This window comes from Diorhabda sublineata, chromosome 2 (assembly GCF_026230105.1).
Source record: "Diorhabda sublineata isolate icDioSubl1.1 chromosome 2, icDioSubl1.1, whole genome shotgun sequence".
NCBI classification, from domain to species: domain Eukaryota; kingdom Metazoa; phylum Arthropoda; class Insecta; order Coleoptera; family Chrysomelidae; genus Diorhabda; species Diorhabda sublineata.
The window spans coordinates 21,595,863-21,615,443 of NC_079475.1; the positions used below are offsets into that span (position 1 = coordinate 21,595,863).

Genomic DNA, 19,581 nt, shown 5'->3' on the forward strand with positions numbered 1-19,581 from the left:
TTTTAAATCCATATCCCTGTTCGGTAACATTGAATATTTGGGTAACATTTTTATGTTCAGTACTGAATCCTTTTTATTGGATTGGTTTTAAAAGAAGTATTCTATATATTGATAGGATGATAAATAAAAAAATTGAAGTTCGTTAGTGATATGTTATATTAATTAAAAATAAGATTATTACCTACTTACATAATACTTACAAACAAAATATATAAATAAAAGAATGTATACAAAACTTACATCTGCAAATGTTGAGTTAAATAAAATCCAATTACATTTTTCAACCGTCAACAATGAGCAAGTAACAAACCAAAATTTGTTGATAATATCTTATAAAATACGAACTTGTTATCCAAATTCGACTGGAAAATATCAAGGATTAAGTTGATAATTGAAATACAATTTAACTAAATATGGAACATCTTGAAGTGGAAAATACGATTCATCATAAAATTTTTGATAATCTCAAAGAACAATTCAGTGAACGTTTAAGTACAGATGCAAACATACGGAAAAAATAGATTATCATAACCAAAATTTTTCTTGTAAAGCTCCAAGAATGATATTAAAGTATCACTTTGCCATATATTCTCTATTTTTCTTTATCTATGATTAATTATAAAAGAATGCCTTGATTATAGTAAGATTGAAACATTTGGAATTTGGATATGTAGCTAAACAACAATTTCAGATAGGTATAATGCAATTTTTTAAACTCACTTACAGCTGAGTAAAGCTGAGTAAAGGTAGCAAGATGGGTCTTAAAGAAAAGCAATTAGTTCATATCCAGTTCTTTTTTTCTCAATGACAAAATGTTCCTCGGCCACTAAACAAAAATTTGAGATATAATGCAATTTTTTTAAAGGTGTACACATCCTTGCTTACAGCTGAATAAGTATATGATACAACCTTCAAGCTCAGTTTATTATAAATCTTCACTGAAAGAAAACGATTATTTATTAGTAGCAACTTGGAACAAGAATCAACATTCTAAAGATCAATTGATTGGATTAAATAGTATATTGAACAAAACAATGAATCTAGTTTTGTATACAATCTGTATATTTTGTATCAATATGTTAAGAAGCACCAAATTACATTAAATAATATAAAATACAGAGGTAGTATACGGTAGGAGGATAAAAATAACTAACACTAAGAAAAACTGGTTTGTTTTAAAAAAATTGGCAAGATGTACAGAATCGGATGGTGTTTGATAACCTGAGGGAAGTCTATATTTTTTTCTTATCTGGAGTATAAAAACATATAGATAAAACATATTATTTAACCTATCGGACGATAATGGGAATTTGTAGATAAAAAGAAAACACCCTGATTTCATTTCGAACCCTGTTTATGAATATTCTATTTCGTGCATGCAACAAACTCCAATTAACGCCTCTATACATAAATTCTGAGCAAAAAATTGATCTCGACTTCTTGAAAAACGTTTTATAATAATATTTTCAGGTCCAACAGAGCAAGAATTTGGAATCAATTATTCTAAAAAACATACACTAAATAAGTGACATGCAAAGTGTACTTTCGTAATTTCATTGAAAATAAAGATTACTGAGTAGACTTGAATGAACCACCCTATGTATTAAAATGTATGTTTGAATTAAATACAATTTAAATCGAAAGTTGGTGTACTTCATCGTTTTTTATAATGTTCTAAATAAAATACATAAACAATTTAATTACATATGAGGTTTCCTGTGCTTATTGAATACTCTAAAATATACTTATTTATATTCAAAACATTTTGAAAAAATCGAGATTGTTGTCTAATAGCTGCCTTAAAACTAATAAAAATTTAAATACAAAATATTTTTTTTTAATTTAACAACTTCGAAAACTGTAATTTGGAAGTACCGTCAGATATATCTTTTTTTTTTCAAATTGATAACGTATTCTAAACCTAAATTTCAAAGCCAATTACTCTTTCAATTGATTGGGCAGTTTCGCCCTATATGTCCAAATTTCAGTCTTTATCTTTTTTTTTTTTTATTTCAGATAGATTTATTTTTATTTTTCCTAATTACTTTTACGTATTTATTTTCAATTATTATTCGGAAATTAACAACTAGACTGCTCAATCAAAAAAATCAAACAAATATTATTTAAAATTTAATCTAATCACAGACATACAATAATTTATTTGAACAAAAATGTGGAACGGTTCATAATGCTATGCTCACTGAAAAATGTGGGCAACCATAAACTTGGCTCCAATCGATGCAGTGTATTACATTTTGCCAGATTTGTATCTACTATAAGTGTCATAGACACAATCAACTAAATATGTCTCAATCAATAACAAAGTCATATCAACAGTAATGGTAGGTAAACCCCGGAACCTTTCGTACTTACTTTCCAATTAGATGAAGGTATTCAAATGGAACTAGATTCCCACTTTAAATAATGATTAATAATATGAGAGGTGTTTATACACACCGGGTCTTTGGTATATATATCAATTGTAAACAGGACTTGATCTTTCACGTTAAAACAAAAAAATTTTCCAAATACCAAATTAATAAAAACCTCCATCTTGTAAATATACCTCCAATACAGTTTTTTGATAAAATTCTATATTAACCAGTCCCACTCTGTTTGGTTCTGCAAAACCTATGCTCTTTGTACCATACCAATATATAGAAATGTGAAAGATCCCCGACACTGCCACACGTCCAGCGGATTCCAAAATGCAAGAAACAATATTTATATAGTCAGCGGATTCCAAAATACGTATCAAATAAATATAAGTTCTTTGCATTAAATTCGAGTTCATTCCTTTTTTTATAAAAGTTAAAAGTGTCTCAAAGAACATTTCTATATATATACAATTAGTTTTCTGTAGGTATCATAATTTTTCAGCACGCTAAAATTATATGAAATTGATTTTTTTGATAGCAGCCTGAATGAAAGATTAGTATCTAGTAGAATTGTTTTCTGATGAATATTACATATTTCGATTAAAGAAAAATATCACCAGATTAACTTTAACACATAGAAAAACTGTACAATTTTCATCTTTCTAAGGTTTTTCTCCTCTAAACAGATACTGTTATTAAAAATATATAATTGTTTTTTTTTGTATTTTTCACCAAACTTAACATTTAATTGCACAAATATAATCTCAAAGAGAAAAATTCATTAAAAGTGCACAAAATAGATTTTCTATGACACACACACACACACACACATATTTTATACGAAATTTTTCTACTAATATTTCTGTTTCATTACGCCGTAAAGTTAACGCATATTTTTTGAAATTGAAAAATTGACCATATAAAATTCTTAAACCGAAGACGATGATATAAAGATATTTCTACCATATATTTCCCATGTTTTGTGCTGGGTACAATTAAAATAGAATGTTGATAAAATTGTATACAAATCCATTGCACAAGAATTCCATTTTATTATTTGGGTAGTCAGTTTATTTTGAATTTGGGAATAAACAGGTTTCGTTAGTTAAAATGGTTTGAAACGTTAGTGTCAAAAGACCGAGAAATTTACTGCTATTGTCATTTGTCACAAAGTCAGATATCATTTCGATGTAGAATAACACGATCTACTGTCTTTAGAGCACTGGTGCGATTTTAGGAGAAGGCTAGTAATGAAAGAAGTCGTGGATGAGGCTACCAAAGAGAGACCAAGATTATTGTGAATTCGAATATTACAAAGTCTCTTTCCCGTAGCTGTAATTACTGCATTAGCCAAGATAATGCTAGAAGACTGGTTGAAGTCAAAGTTACTTTCGTTTCAAACCTTGCCCATCAAAGGCGGTTTCTCCAATTTCTCCAATTTAATGACGACAGCTGTAGAAGAATGTTTTGACATAGTGGAGAGCAATACACCCAGTGCCGAAACAACAAGTGTTTAGTAGTGGATGAAGTGTTATGTGAGATCGTTTTACAGTTACTCAATACATAACAAAAGGTTTTAGAACCTTATATGCACTTTTTGTATTTTTAATTTTTAATAATGAAAGCCCGCATCTGACTGGAATAGTACAAACTTATCTCCATTAAGTAAAAATGGCAATTCTATCTTGAGTCGGATTTAGCAGTTGTATGGCGATAGGACTTCTATGATTAGAGCCTAGAAGTCTGAATGAACTTCCAATAAAACTGGCAGAAATATGAATTTAGATGGATGAAGATGCAATGGGAAACCTGATATCAAATGTACTTCGAAAATCTGCAATAATTAGAGAAGGCGAGTCGATATACAGTTAGTAAAATATTTATTTCAAATATTATTAAAGTACTTGTTCAAAATATTCAAGGTAATTTTTTAGAATTATGCATTAAATTTGCGGCGCTATGTATTATATTGAATAAGACTTTGAGTACAACGAAGTTGTTTTATCAATATCTGTTTACCCTATTAAAAAGTTCCACTATAAAACTTTTACATTAAAGGATGTAATCATGGATTACTACTTGTTACAATAATAGATGCCAATAGCACTTATATTAATACTCTTTTCACTAAACCAAACGTAAAACTTTTTTTTAAACAAAGTTTATTTAAAAAGTTGTATTTATTGATGTTTAATATTCATGAAATAGGTTTAGGTAAATGGAACTACTACTAATACCTTTGGAAAGTTAGGTTAGGTTAGGTTCTATAAGAGGGGGAAACTATAATTTTTACAATTACCATCTCTCTGTACTGAATCTGGAATAAAAATAATGAAATATGTTTCAAATGAACGCTAAATTTTTTGCATTGTTTGAAGATTTTAATCAAATAATGACGAGAGATGTTGAATAAAATGGCAAAACTCATTTTTTTAGGTTTTAAAACTTTTGGGATAACAGTTGAAGATTTTTGGAAAAAATAAAAAAATTTTTATTTGTCTTTGAAAAATTAAACGCTTCACGTATAAGTAATTCTGTTATACCAAAATTCATGATGTGATTGACCATATGAAATTATAGTGGATCTTTGATATAAGAAAATTTTCACAGCCTACGCCTTTCCTATTTATCACTACTAAAGAGTGGCGACTAAATTGTATTTAATATTTTTTGTCAAATATAATTAAAGATAGAAATTCGAAATTTTTCAATTTCCGTGTAAGTGCAAAAGACCACCTGTATTTTTTCAAATATTCCTGTTACAATATAAGAGGGTGAGATTAGCAAGCAAGTATTTGTTTATTTTTATTATATAGACTTTAATCTTTGAAAAAGTTATTAAATAAAATAGTGGATGCCAATTAACTGAATTAAAACTATTCACTACTTATTTGGAGAAATATTTCGGTGAGTTGTGGCCTGAAGAACAAAAAATTACTTCCTTTTTATTTTAAATCAAGTCTTTATCAAATTTTCGACGAGAAAAGAAAAAAAAAGGAATATAATATTAAGATTTGCATTCTTTGTTAAATTTCTTTCCACCACTTCCATTGAATGCAGAAAAAAACTTAAAAATTAAGAAATATTTTAACATAAAAAAGGAATTTGAGCAATGTTTATGTTTTACAAAATTAAATCTCGAAAAAAAAAAAGGTTTGTTACTAAATAATATTACGAATTCGTCCACAGCATGAGTCGTGAAGCCGCTCCTGATTGATTATTTCAATATACTAGAAAATGTGATGGACGCGTCGGGTGCTGATTTCGTGGAAGTGAGGCAGAAACCGTTTAATATTGTCTTTCTACATAATTTTATCACAACGGCGATTTGTTTATATTGTTTTTTTGAACCAATTTCTAGAAAGCCTTTTTATTTATTTTGATTAATTGTTTACTTTCTAGAATTATCCGAAAAATTCCTTTCTGATATATACATGTGCTTGTTTAGCAGCGAGAAGATAACTGAATGTCATAGTGAACGAAATAGTAAATAGTAACTAGTGAATTTCAATAAATGATACAAGTAGTGAACAATTAATTATAATGTAGTAGTAGTTATTATAAATAGTGTCTAGTGTGAGTATATACTTAAATTAAGTAAGAGATAGTGTGTATAAATTCATCCTACCGTTAGAAATAGTATAAATAAATTAATATAACAAACATTACAATAAGTTAAGGGTCTATCAATTTCTTAAAATTTGAGCGAAGAAAGGAGTGCTGTATGTTAGATTGATTATAATTTCATTTGGACAATCACCTCTTAGATTTTCTCTAATGATTTAAGAAGCACCTAATTTATGAAATAAAAAAAAATTGTTCAAATATACAGTTTTGCTTATATTAAAATTGAATAGAAAAATGTAGGTTTGATCATATGTGTAAATTCGGAAAATAGTGCTATTGGCTTGGTTTACATTTTCTAATTTTTAAAACTTCAATTTCACAATGTTGAATATAATAATAATAAAAAACTAATACAAATAAATTAGGAAAAAACGACAATATTCTTTTGTTGATGTGATTTTTCAGTGAATATGTAAAATATATTCAAGTGGAACAAGCCATATATTTTTCATTTCAAAATTGAGTTTTTTCAATTTGATAATAAAACAAATCAAATTATAGAATGTTTTTTCCATGTAAATCAAATATGGGAACCGTAAATATCCCTTCTTTTATCGAAAACAATAATTATTCCCATTTAAAAAAATCGTTGCATAAGCAAAGAATAAAGAAAACCGAAAATGGGAAATGAACATGGAAGTCCCTGAAAAAATATATTCATTTTAGTCACTAAAAAACAACATTGACTTTATAATAATCTTCTTCTTCTTCTACTTCTTGGAGATCTGTCGATCTGTTAATTCTGAAGCTGCCTCTTCATATAAAAATTAAAACCAAATAAATTGGAAGATAAAGATATACAATAACATTAAAGGTTTACACATAACAAAAGTTTTGTTTTACACCACAATTTAAAATTCTCAATGTCACCACACAAGTTAAAAATTAAAAAATTTCTGGTATAACAATTCTGTATAAAAATCTGTATATAAACAAATCAAAAGTCTGTTTTTCTTCTATTGGCACATGAGAAGAGCAATTCAATGTTAGATGTTCCAGTGTTGAATTACATTATCCACAAATATCCAGACACACATATTATTACTGATAAACTGATACTGAAAATTTGCTTCATGTATTTATCTACATTTTTACAAATTGTTATTTCATCAAAAATTATAAACAACGACAGAAGCTAAATAAGCTTAGTAATTGATGCCAATGATACTTGAAAAGAAATTTCCAAATAGGTTATCCCGCTTTGAATTTAGTTTGTATTTCTCTATCTCAAATGATCTAGTCTGAACAATTCAGTAAGGAGTTAGAACCAAAGTCAACTTCCGTGGTTTGGTTTCCACCATCTATCGAAAACGCTCGTTAATGAATTGTATTATGAGTATGTGACTTTCCAAAAAATTTTTATTTTCACGAAAAGATCAACTCTGCAAGGTCAATATTCCAGACAACTGAGCTTTGAGGCAGTAAATATTATTGCTATAAGATTAACCGGATTTTTACAAAAAAATTTTAATGTTAGGAACTTTTAAGACTTGACACACAACTTATTGGAGAGGAATAAAGTAGTTTTTTTAATTTTAATCGATGCAACATTATTTTAGCTGCCTACATTGAACCAGTAAAGGGTAAAATGACATTCTATGTCAAAATACAGCTCATGTTTACCAGGATGTATTGATATCTATTTAGCCTAGATCAGTTCCATGCATAAACAAAATATTGGGTTACCATAGCAACGAACAATAACTTATTAGAAGTGTCAGTGTAAAGTTTGACGTCAAAAAAGTAAACCAGAGTTACGCAATAAATTAAGAGAAAATAGATGTTCACCGAAATTGTGAAAATTGAAAAATTGGAGTAGCGAGCCATCATCAAGTACTTGTGTTTAAAAGGGTTAAGAGACAAGCAGATTTACGAAGATATGCTTAATACCCTTGGTGATCAATGTCCTTCGTATGCGACCGTGAAAAATTGGACTGCAAGCTTCAAAAGAGGTAAATTTTCGTGCAAGGGTAGAACCATCGCGTTCGATCTGTGTTCGATTTGAAAACGATGTAGACTTCTTAAACCGAATTGTTACTATAGATGAGACTTGGGTACATTTCTACGATTCAGAAACAAAGCAACAATCGATGGAATGGCAACACTCTGGTTTTCCAAGACCTAAGAAGTTTCGTGTCCAAAAATCTGCTGGAAACCTTCTATGCTTCAGTTTTTTGGGATTGTCATGGAGTAATCATGATTGATTTTTTGTATAAGGGTAGAACAATAACTGGAGATTACTATTCGACATTACTGACCACTCTACGGGAAAATTAAAAAGAGAAAAGACGCGGAAAGCTATCCAAAGGTGTTTTGTTTTTGCAGGACAACGCCCCTGCAGACAAATCTCATGTTGCCTTGCAAAAAATTCGTGATTTAGGGTTTGAATTACTAGAACACCTCCCTTATTCACCAGATTTGGCTCCGTCCAACTATCATCTTTTTCCTCAACTGAAAATAAGTTTAAAAGGTAGTAAATTTTCTTCCAACAAGGAGGTAATAAAAGCTGTGTAGGTCTGGTTTGCAGAGCAAGAAGAAACATTATTTTTGAAAGCTCTAGAGACGTTGCAGGTTCGATGTAATAAATGTATCCAATTAAGAGGAGAATATATGAGTAATAAAATATTTTGACATTGAAATTTTGTTCGGTTCAATAGTAGGCTAAGAATTTTTCAATATATCCTCGTATGTTGATTTCAATGTTTAGTTTCTTACTATTTGTGAAAAAAATTGCCATCAGGTTTATATGATGGCCTCTTCAGTTTCAAGTTTAAGCAACGTGCTTTGTCAATATCGAAATGAATCGTCTTTGTCAGTAATTATTTCTGATCTATAATCATCCTGACCAAATATATGTATTGGTAAAATAATCCTAAAAAACACGGAACATGCCATAACTTGAATTACTTATAAATAGTTAATAATAATAATAGTAATAAAAAAGAAACTTAGTCAAGGTGTAGAAGGAAACTCGACTATTAAAAAACGTATACAATTTTCGCTGAATATTATTGACTATGTTTCTTTTTGGACAATACTGTAGTGTAGTAGGCTATTTAAATTAGGCTATGTTAATGTAGGCAAGTGTGGTAACAGGCTGCAGGCGCAGGTACTTTAGTTATGCAGGTACGGTTCATTCGCATAATCCCGAATCCTACTGTAATTAAAAAAAAAAATTAAAATAACAATGAATAAATCGAAAATTGTGTAACTCACTTTTTTCCCTACATACTGTTTTCCTTTAAAATATTCAAAGGAGCCTCATTTTCAATTCTCCATCCCATAGATTGCTGTTGGTATTTAGCTTGTGAGATAATTCTTTCCATTACACATGACGCCGATAATCTGGCTTCAGCATCGTGATCCCAGCATTCTTCCATAGTATCGCAAATTACTGATAATCCCTGAATAATAAAATTTTAAACTACTATACTGAACTCTCGAATAACATAATGTAACAAATTGAGGTTTAAATTATTTATTAGAAAATCAAGGGTTATAACTTAATTGTGATGTTTTTCTAGAATCTATCTGTTTACAGTCAAAACAACTTCAAAATATTCTATATCTAGATACACAAATATGAATTATGTAGTAAAGAAGAATAACCTAACCACTCATTATTTTACTGGAGCCTTCGCCGCTTATACATTCTAGATGGATGTCCCCACTGATCTTCTATAGTTGCTCATTCCTATTACTTGGGCCATTGTCCTTCTCTGAGAGCCCATAGTAATTAAAGTCGACGAAACTTTATAACGTGCAAATAAAACGCCAAATCACTTCTAAATCGATCTAAAGTAGACCTTGCATACTTATGCAATACAATGAAAACTTATCTATAACCTCAACATTCATGTGATGAAAACATCAGAGCAGAAACACTACCAGTTTTCAAAAAATGCTGAAATACTCATAAAGTGTTATTTTTAGGGTATATATGGAACGTTTCCACGAAAACATGTTCACAAGCATGCCACCTCGTATCGATGAAATTATTTGGGATGCTCAAAACTAGGCTATACAATAGCTTGGGAAGTTCGGTGACAAGTTGAAACGCACTCCTGTGTTAAGTATATTGGAGGAAAAAGTATTATAAATACTGCTGCTAGTTAATTTGGATACCCCTTCACCCATCAAGTGCTATGTGAATTCGTCCAACAGTATTTTAACCAAAAGGGTGTTCATATTCCTGTATTTCAAAACAATCTGCCTAGAAAGGATTGGTATATAATTTTTTTGGAAAGAAATCCTGAACTGAAATATAGAACTATCAAGGGCACAAGTAACAACAGAAATAATTATAATTTGAGAATTTCAAAACAGCTCTTGAAGTTGTGTCAAAGGGCAAAATAAAATTTGTGTTACAACAGGTAAATTTGTGTCCACATATGATATTTAAATAAATAGGTCATCCGAAATCGAAACAACTTCTGTTGAAAGTGAAGATGACGATTGTAACGATAGGACTGAATCTGAAGAAGACTTAAATACAAAACGATTTCATAATAAGAATCGTCAAAAGTTTAGCAACAATCAAACTAAATTCTAAAATAGAGACAATAAAGATATTTGTCGCTAAAATTGGAGATAATGAGAAGAGCAGTGCTATAATGGTATCATGTATGAGATTCTATTAACAAAGCAAAAATATATTAATTTTTTCAAATGTTGAAGATACTGTTTCAATAAATACTCAAAATACAAAACTCAAATACAATGTGTATTGCCTAGCCCTAACCCTATAGAGAGGAGGGCTAAATTTATTTTTGACAGAAAAGTGTAATTTTTCGATCTTTGGCTTAATTTTAAATTTTTGTAGATATGCCAAAAAAGAAGTGATTTATTGAGTTTTATACGTTTTGTTGTATTTGGATAGGAATTTTATTCGTTTATTTTTAATGCTATATATTTTTTAAATAAAACTATTATAGATTCCATGTTGTATTAAATTTAAGCTGCTTCAAAACCATTGCTTACTTTCAGGCACATGAAAGTAAAATGTAAAAAAAATGTCCCAAAACGGTCCATAAAGACTAGTAAATATGCCTATACTAACCAAAGATAAAATATCAATACTTTATAATAGAAATTTTTTACCGTTCCATATATACCGAAAGTACGGGTTATATGGAACGACGGAAAAAAATTAAAAAATTCAAGCGATTGCATTTACATTTTGTAATATGTCTTAAAGAAATCCCCTTTTGAACTAACACTCGGCATAATTTAAACATTAGATGTATATTAAATGCACTTTATAGTCAAAAACGTGTACCATATATTCCCTTCGACGGTATTTGTCATTTCCGATAACTGTATATCATAATCAAGATAAATAAAATATTTCAAGATAATAATTTTAATGATTCCAATGGTATTGTTTAGAATAATTTTATTTCAAATGCTTTTTGTTCTTTGTTGTCATAAGAGTGATATTTGAGTTGTTTGCAGAGACTTGAAACATTCATCTTGGTAAAAAATGAAATCGCTAACATTTTCTATGACTTTCGACATGGACTAAATCAACAGCAGTGCGTCGAACAACTCGCATCGACTTTTGGTGATGAAGCACCATCTCGCATCGTGGTTCGCTGGTTTTCCGAATTCAATCGTGGTCGCACTTGGCTACAGGATGATGTCTTCTTATGTCCACAGTTCAAAAATTAATTACGCGGTAAACGTTTTTCTACGCCTAAAGAAGCGGTTGATGCGTGCAAATCACATGTTTTGAAGGTATGGAAAATTGGTTCAAACGCATGCTAAAGTGTATTGATCTTAATGGAGAATATTACGAAAAACAATAAAGCCATATTCAATTATCAATATTATCATATTATCAATATCAAAAGTTTTTCAACTAATTTCGGTCTTTACAAACAAATTCCAGTCCGTTTAAAAAGTTGATTGATAAATTCCTCAATTGTTTTCCTAAGTGTTTACTAAGTAAAATATTTTGAACATCTGTAAGCTTCACAACGAGTTTTTTAATTGCACTGCATACATTTATGGACCAATTTTTGAATAAGTAGTATTTATACTATACCGTTTCGAGAAGTAATTGACTTGATCAACTTACCAGTATCAGATATAAAAAATTGAATATTGTTTAAGAACAAAAATTTTACCGGATGGTGTTTCCAATGTTCCTGTATTAGAGGTCTAACTTTCTGTTGAACAACAGATTCCTGCATATCTTCCAAAGAAGGATGTTGACCGACTTCTTCTTCGAACGGTAACCTATATTCTGGAATAGGACCATCTTGAGCTGTGCAACGAGATACTAACTCCCACAAAACAAGACCACAAGCGTACATGTCGATCCTCAGGAAAGCGTCTTGAGTAAAATTTATTGCACCTTCAAGTACTTCGGGAGCCATATACCTAAAAATAGTTAAAAAAATATAATATTTGTTGTTGAGAAGAGACAGAAACTGGAAGTGGAAGCATCAATGACTTAATTTAGCCTCTATAACAGCAAGGAAATTTTGCAGATCTTATAAAGGTTATGTCTAAAACTGTTGGATTACTTACCTTCTAGTACCAACTTGTCCGTGAGTATCTCCACAAGATTTTCCTGCTTCAAATGTAATTGCCAAGCCGAAATCGGCAATACACGCGGTGAGATCACTTTTCAATAGAACGTTTTTACTTTTAAAATCTCTATGAGCGATGGCTGGTTTGGATACTTCGCCTGGAATCCTACCTGGTATAGCTTCATGTAGTCTCATCAAACCTAAAATTAAAACGTATTTATTCAATCTCAACGATGATATACATCATTTAGCGTAGAAGTGACATATTGATGCTAAAATTAGGCATCTATGGACATTACAACTGTTTAATTTAATAATCAATGAACGTGGAGACATTTTCGAAATTAACCTTCATCTGATGAAATTTTTTTAAAACTCAGATTTTATTAATTGTAGTACGTTGTTTTTTTTTCAATAAATTTGGAAGCATTGTATCATTTTCATCAAAATATCAAACCTTAAAATTCCTCAAATTATCATATATTTTCGTCCAAAGGTAAGCCCCGATATAAAAAAATTGAACGGGGTGAGATCTGGCTACCGAGCTGGCGATTCGAGAGTAGCAATGATAAAAGAAGTAGCGAAATTAGTTTTGTTATTTTTCAAAATAATGTTCATGAATATTTTACCATGCATTTAAAACAAGTTCTGAAGCACCTTTTCCTCTTCGATTGAGGTAGCTCTAAACTATGCTTTTTGCAAGCAAATATTTCTTTTGGCGTTGCAAATCGTTGACTACGTTTGCTTTTGATGTGAGGGAACAAAAAGAAGTTGTAGGGTGCCAAATCAGGGCTGCACGGTAGATAGCCCAATGAACTCAACCTTCTGATTGGTTAGAAATTATTTTGTTGAGTAGGAGACCTTTAGTGTCAGGATGAAAGATGATTCACTATTCTTGGAATTTTTCCAAAATTCTGCAATGACTTAAGTAATATTTGAAATTGACCATATTACGTTGCTATATGACCAGTGATACCAAATAAACACACCAATTGCTTCAGTGTGCTTCTTTTTTTGGATTTGTTGCAAGACCCATAAAGTTGTACCGGTGTCATATGTTGGGCAGTTGTTATACACAGTGTTTGATGCAACTTTAGCAAAGGTATTCAACATTTTTATGTACCAGTTAACGCAAGTCTTTTCAAATATTGGTTTTTCTTGTATTCTCTCAAATTTACAAGCTATTATGATGCTTTTAATAGAATTTTAACAAAATTCAGACGTAACCCGACAACTTTTTCTTCTTCTACAATAAGGGACGGTTAATTTATAATGAAAAACCTGGTACATCACATTGAAACAGTACAGATTGGAAGTAATGCATGTTATGAATTATGAAAAATGAAATAGAATATGGGACATATACAACCGGATATACAATATTGTAGCAATCATTATAGAAGTTGCCGAGAGGAATTAGGGAAGTCACGATATATATTTTGTAGGAAATCCAATTATCGACTTTTCTATTTTGAGGATAATTTATATGTAATTAGACGAATAATGATAGTGAAACTAACTTATGTATACTCGAAAAAATTTGAAATCCAACCGGATAACATATTAAATATAAAATAAATTATTATTTGAAAATGCTTGAAGTCTTTTTTTCTGTAGAAGTATGAATTAAAGTATAAGTAAAATTATATTTAAAGATAGCTGTACTTTGCATCTCCATCTACGTCAAATAAAATACATGGAATGTGTTGAGGGCACCTATGATATAATACTAAAGGAGTCGAAATTTTCTTTGGTAGCCTCAGTGCTAATTTATAAACGCGGACAAAACTTTGTTTATATGACTGTAATGGGTAATATTTATGGGTTAATTTTGGTTTCACTAGATGGGAATCTACAAGGGATGATCCCTTTGCCTCTCCCCTGAGCCATTTATGAATCGAAACAATTATGTATAAAAACACGAAATTTCAATTCTGAACCTGCTGAAGCGTGCCGTATATCAACGGTTTGAAGGGGTCGAACAATCTTTATTTGCAAAATTTCAAATTAATCCGACGTGCTCAAAAATATTTAGTTACATAGACAAACACAAGGGCTGATTCCTTTGCTGACTCTCAGTGGCAAAGATATAATGTTTGTTCCAATATACTCTCCATTAAGACGAATTTTCCCATCGATATTTTAGATTATTCAATAGTTTCGAAAGAAAGATTGTTTGCAAGGTAAATGAAAAGTTTTGAAACTAGTCGGTAATCGCTGGGGGCCAAATATGTAGTATATGGCGTATGATTAATAAATTCGATGTTATTGCATTACACCTTGATAAGGACCTGTAATTGAGGGACTTTTTTGAGGTAGGACGTGGTAAATCATTTTACACTTTTTCCTTTACATTATGATCTCTACTTCATAATGACTGATTCATGACTCTTCTATTGTTGCAAATTTTTAAAAAAAAAATCTTTTCAATACTAGGCAAAATATCTTTTCGAGTTTGGGAGTCTGCATCTGTTCGTGCTTACGATTTTTATCACGTTCTTATTGGCTCAGTTTTGTGTCTGTTTGGTTCAAAAATGAACATTGTAATTTTAAGCACTTTTGATGGTCATATTGAAATTCTTTATATAGACTCTACTTCTACCTACCAATTTATTATTCGATTGTTTCTCATAGTTAAGTTGGTGCAGAGTATTTAATTAAATTCATACAAATTTCAAATGTTAATAGTAAGTATCATAAGTGTGATAAGTCATATGTACATTTTGCCAGTCTATAAACGAAAACTATCCTATTATCTCGCTCTTACAAAAATCCCAAATTCTTGATCAGTAGCGATCAGCTATTAATCTATTTAAGAGTTGTTAAGTGCACAAACTTAGTGCTAGCCAAAAAGAAGAACCAGTTTAGGACAATAACAACAAATACAACACTTCTGTACACCACATAAGAGACACGACGTCGAAGCTTCTATTTTCAAAGTTATTTTCCAGTGGTGAAATTAAATTATTAACTATATATGTTAAAAAAATTATTATTTTTTAAGATGGAAGTATTTTTTGTTTAAGAGACTATTTTTTTGTTTGTTTGTACTATATTTATACTTTAATGTAGAAGCTTATAGTTTAAGTTTGATTATTTATATTTTATTTGTCAGTTTCAATCAAGATGATGAATAAAAAGTTCTATCAAGAAAGACTGGTAAAACTTTCATAGAAGAATTTGTTTTTGTTAGCTTTAATGACACTTAATTTTTGTGTTAAACGTTCTAATAAGAATTTATTTTTTCAAGCTTTATTAAAGTAAAAGAAAATAATTTTGTTTTTGCTTGTTCAAGTGTTTACTTGTGATTCTTAGGAAAAATGATTATATTTTTAGTATATTGTAGGTTAATGTTTGTTAAAAGTGTTTGTTTATTATTTTTAGTTTTTCAAGATGTTTTCACAATATTAAAAGCTGGTAAAATTGTTCACATTTCATTATACATACTTTTTCTTCTAATGAAAATTTAATTACTAAGCTTAAATGTCCAAAGTAAAATAATAAATAAATAATACCAAATGATAAAATGAATTCTGATCTAAAAATTTATGTGATTTTTATGTTCTAATTTAAACAAGATGGCGAGATGACAGCACAGAATGACACAAGCAAGGCTGCCAACCACTCAGAACAAAAAACCACATAAACTTTCTCGTAGACATGAAGTCATATACGAGGTATGGGCTTCGTAAAAATGCCTGCAAGTTAGTACTCGGTCCAAATGCGCTCCACTGCTAGTATCCCTCAGATTGTTTCATGATTTCCTCTTAGATATCATCATATAAGATTGCAGTCGAGACATGAAACTGCTGCAGAACCATCTCTCAACAGCTGTTATTGACAACAATGATCGAATCGCTTCCAGTCGAGCAGCTGGACTAAAGCTGTCTGCATAGTCAATACCGTTAACAGTCTTGCATGATACTTGTCAATACTACTGTTAGGATTCTGCTTGACACGATATACCCATTTATTATTGATTACTTTCTTTCGCGGAGGAAGTTCAGTCAATTTCCATGCATCGTTTTTGTACATGGATTTGATATCAGTATTTATTGCGGTTTTCCATTTCATTGAAAGTCTTCTACGAGAAGAGCTTCAGCAAAGTATTCTTTCAGTCAAGCAGGGGCTTTCCTTTTCCGACGTGACAATCTCGGTGACTTCATTTGGTTTGATTCAAACTTGCTATTGGGATTTCAAATTCAAGCAGTAAGGACATTGACGAGGTTTGGAGATGTTTGGGCGTGTGAGCTTGAATATTCTCAACTTTCCACTGTAATAGTCGACCATTTCAATTGTCCCACTGCCAAGAGCTTTGATTAACTTCTTTCCCGCCGGTTTGACAGTAGCGTTTATAGTTTCTGGAAAAGGCTTACAATCAGTTAACCAGTTTAAATTTGATGTAATGTGGCGTGTAGCTTCATTACGAATGCTCCACTGGTCATTTATGGTAGCCATGCTAATCGAGACCATAGAAGCACTGGAATAGGTTACATTAGCTTGCCAGCCCTTCGATTCTCTCCCGATAAAGGTCCCTTGGAGCATTGACGACTCCAATAGTCTTTAGAGCTACAGTTCTTGCATATCGAACGATTATTTTCTTCTTCTGGTGTCCACCATTGTTTGTAGTACTCAGAACGTCACCAGATTTCGAAGATGGTGTAACATTACGTTCATGCAAAATCAAAGCAGACGAAAGATCTTCTACAAGACTTCTTTTCGCTTGTTTGCATCAGTACGTAACTCGACCGACAACCACTTGAAAATTTTGCATATGGTTTTGCGATATTATAGGAAAATGTAGAAGGGTAGACTGCACCTAGTGTTTCAAGGCGCGACCTTTGTCATTTTTAACGTTTGTAGGAAAAAATTGTTTATAAACAGTATTTATTTATTCAACACAATTTAACACGTAAATAAATTAATTTTAGTACAGAATGTTATTTAGTTAGCGAGTTTTGCTTTAATCGATTTAATTTTTAACTTGTTCGAACTGCCTACATAGCATTCGATTAGAAAAACTACAATAGCCACAAGCCACAATATACAGGACAATTGGAGAGTAGGTAAAATATTCCTTAAAGATATTTTATAAACGTTACTAACAATATCGAATCTATCCTCAAACTCATGTTCCCATTTCGTAATGAACCCAGCACTTATTATCATGTTTAATATTCGATTAAATCTATCAAACAACGGAAATCCTTTTCTCATTATTAAATTCACAGGATAACGAATCCTCCAATTATTCAAACAGTAAAAATCTTTAATAACGGTGAAGTTATTTAAAATAAAACTTTTGAATAATTTGCTCAAGCATATAGCAGAATCTTTATCCTCAATTACGTTACGTAAACACAAATTTAAATCGTCGCATTTTCTTCCATTCTTCTTCAATTCCTTGTATATTTCATCTTGGATGAAATTCTGTGAAAAAATCTTTTCCCCAGCAACAAAATATATTTTCAAATTGTAACGATTAATATCGGAAACTGTAGAGTAGCGTTGTTTGAAGGTTTTTCTGGAACAATAGCTCACGAAATAACTATTCGATACTGCTAGAAATAAAAACGCTAATAATAAATGCAACAATAAAAAATATCGAACTTTTGGCGTTTTAACTCTGACAGGGATATTACCGCCGGCTAAAATATCAAAACTATGAATATAAACATATGGAAAGTTTTTAAGCATAGAATTTTCACGTATATCTCGACGACTCAATGTACATTTAAAACAACAAAGAATTATGTTAGTTACAAGTAGAAGGAGGATACATTTTATTTCTATGAAAGACAACATATATTCAAAATCTCCAACGGATGGAATATTAGGAGCACACAAAATTATAGCGTCTTGGGTGTAAAAATGACTAACATCAAACATTATACTCCATATATATTCCTTAGGATAACCACCAATAGCTATATCGATACTTTTATTTTCTAAACCTTCAAATTCGTTTTTTAATTCGTTATCTTCTTTATATATAAACTTCAAATTGAGTTTATCTCCTATTATTGTTAAAATATTTATTTCAATACCTTTTACAATATTATTTTCGTTGTAACTGTACGGTGGAGAGTTGGTATATTTCACTCTTATCGAACAATTTTCAAATTTTTTTGGTATCTTATTATCGAACCAATTGAAATTTTTTTTAGATTTGCCAAATTCGCACGAATCAAGAGTTTGCGCTTGGGCTTCCGATGCGTGAGCACAATGTTTAAAAGGATCCCAAGAGAAAACGATTAATTGAGTTACGTTTCGTGGATTTACTAACAAAATAACGGAATCTATCACGTTTTCGTCTGACAAATATTTCGATATGTTTGATGCTATTAGATGTGGATTATCGAAGATCTTAGTGGAAATTAGCAGAAATTTGGCGTGTGGGTTGAATATTTTTTTCTTCTTCATCGCTGTCAGTTGATTGTTTAAATCTTCTTGTGTTCTAAATTGTACTATATAATTTCTTGACAAATTCAATTTGTTTTGTATGTTAGTAACATTTCTTCCACCAAAATTGATCGTTACAATACCAGCAGTATATATTTGGTTCAAATTTTCAAGTAAAAGTAAATCTAAAGTGATCGGAGAAACGATCGTATCCACCATAGGTAAGGAATAAGTGACGGTTTTATAATCGTCGTTAAAAAAATGATTATTTGCTAAAATGACACATCGCGATAATGACAACCGCAGATTTATATCTCTACTAGAGAACGGCATTAACTTAGTATCGGTTTTTATAATAAAAAATATAACGATGCTATATGTTTTCCACATGGTGACCAATTTTGTTGTGCGACATTATTTTTTTTAAGACAAAAAATTGTATGTCGACCTATGGCATGACCAGAATAATTATTCATTAATTACTTCAAATTATGAATCATTATCTATAGCTATGTTTGTGAGAGCTTCACTCGAAATTTGATGTAGATAATAAATATTGATCGTTCAAGTAATTTACAGTTAACCTTCATAGAACTTTGTTCGTATAATTCCAATACGAGGTGTAACGAGTAACTTCT

At 30.5% G+C, this 19,581-nt stretch overlaps 1 protein-coding gene across 3 annotated transcripts in view; it reads right to left on the reverse strand.

Annotated features, from left to right (window-relative positions):
• Positions 1-144: 144 nt before the first annotated feature.
• Positions 145-19,581, reverse strand: part of LOC130453106 (activin receptor type-2A) — a 31,179-nt gene continuing 11,742 nt past the window's right edge. For 2 of the 3 annotated variants that reach the window (XM_056792707.1, XM_056792705.1), the window contains 4 exons: positions 12,540-12,741; positions 12,134-12,389; positions 9,222-9,409; positions 145-9,162 (listed from right to left, as the gene is read on the reverse strand). In XM_056792707.1, coding sequence (XP_056648685.1) covers positions 9,230-9,409; positions 12,134-12,389; positions 12,540-12,741 — 638 coding nt within the window. In that variant the 3' untranslated portion in view covers positions 145-9,162; positions 9,222-9,229. The remainder of the gene's footprint in view (positions 9,163-9,221; positions 9,410-12,133; positions 12,390-12,539; positions 12,742-19,581) is intronic. The other variant, XM_056792706.1, reaches the window with a different exon arrangement.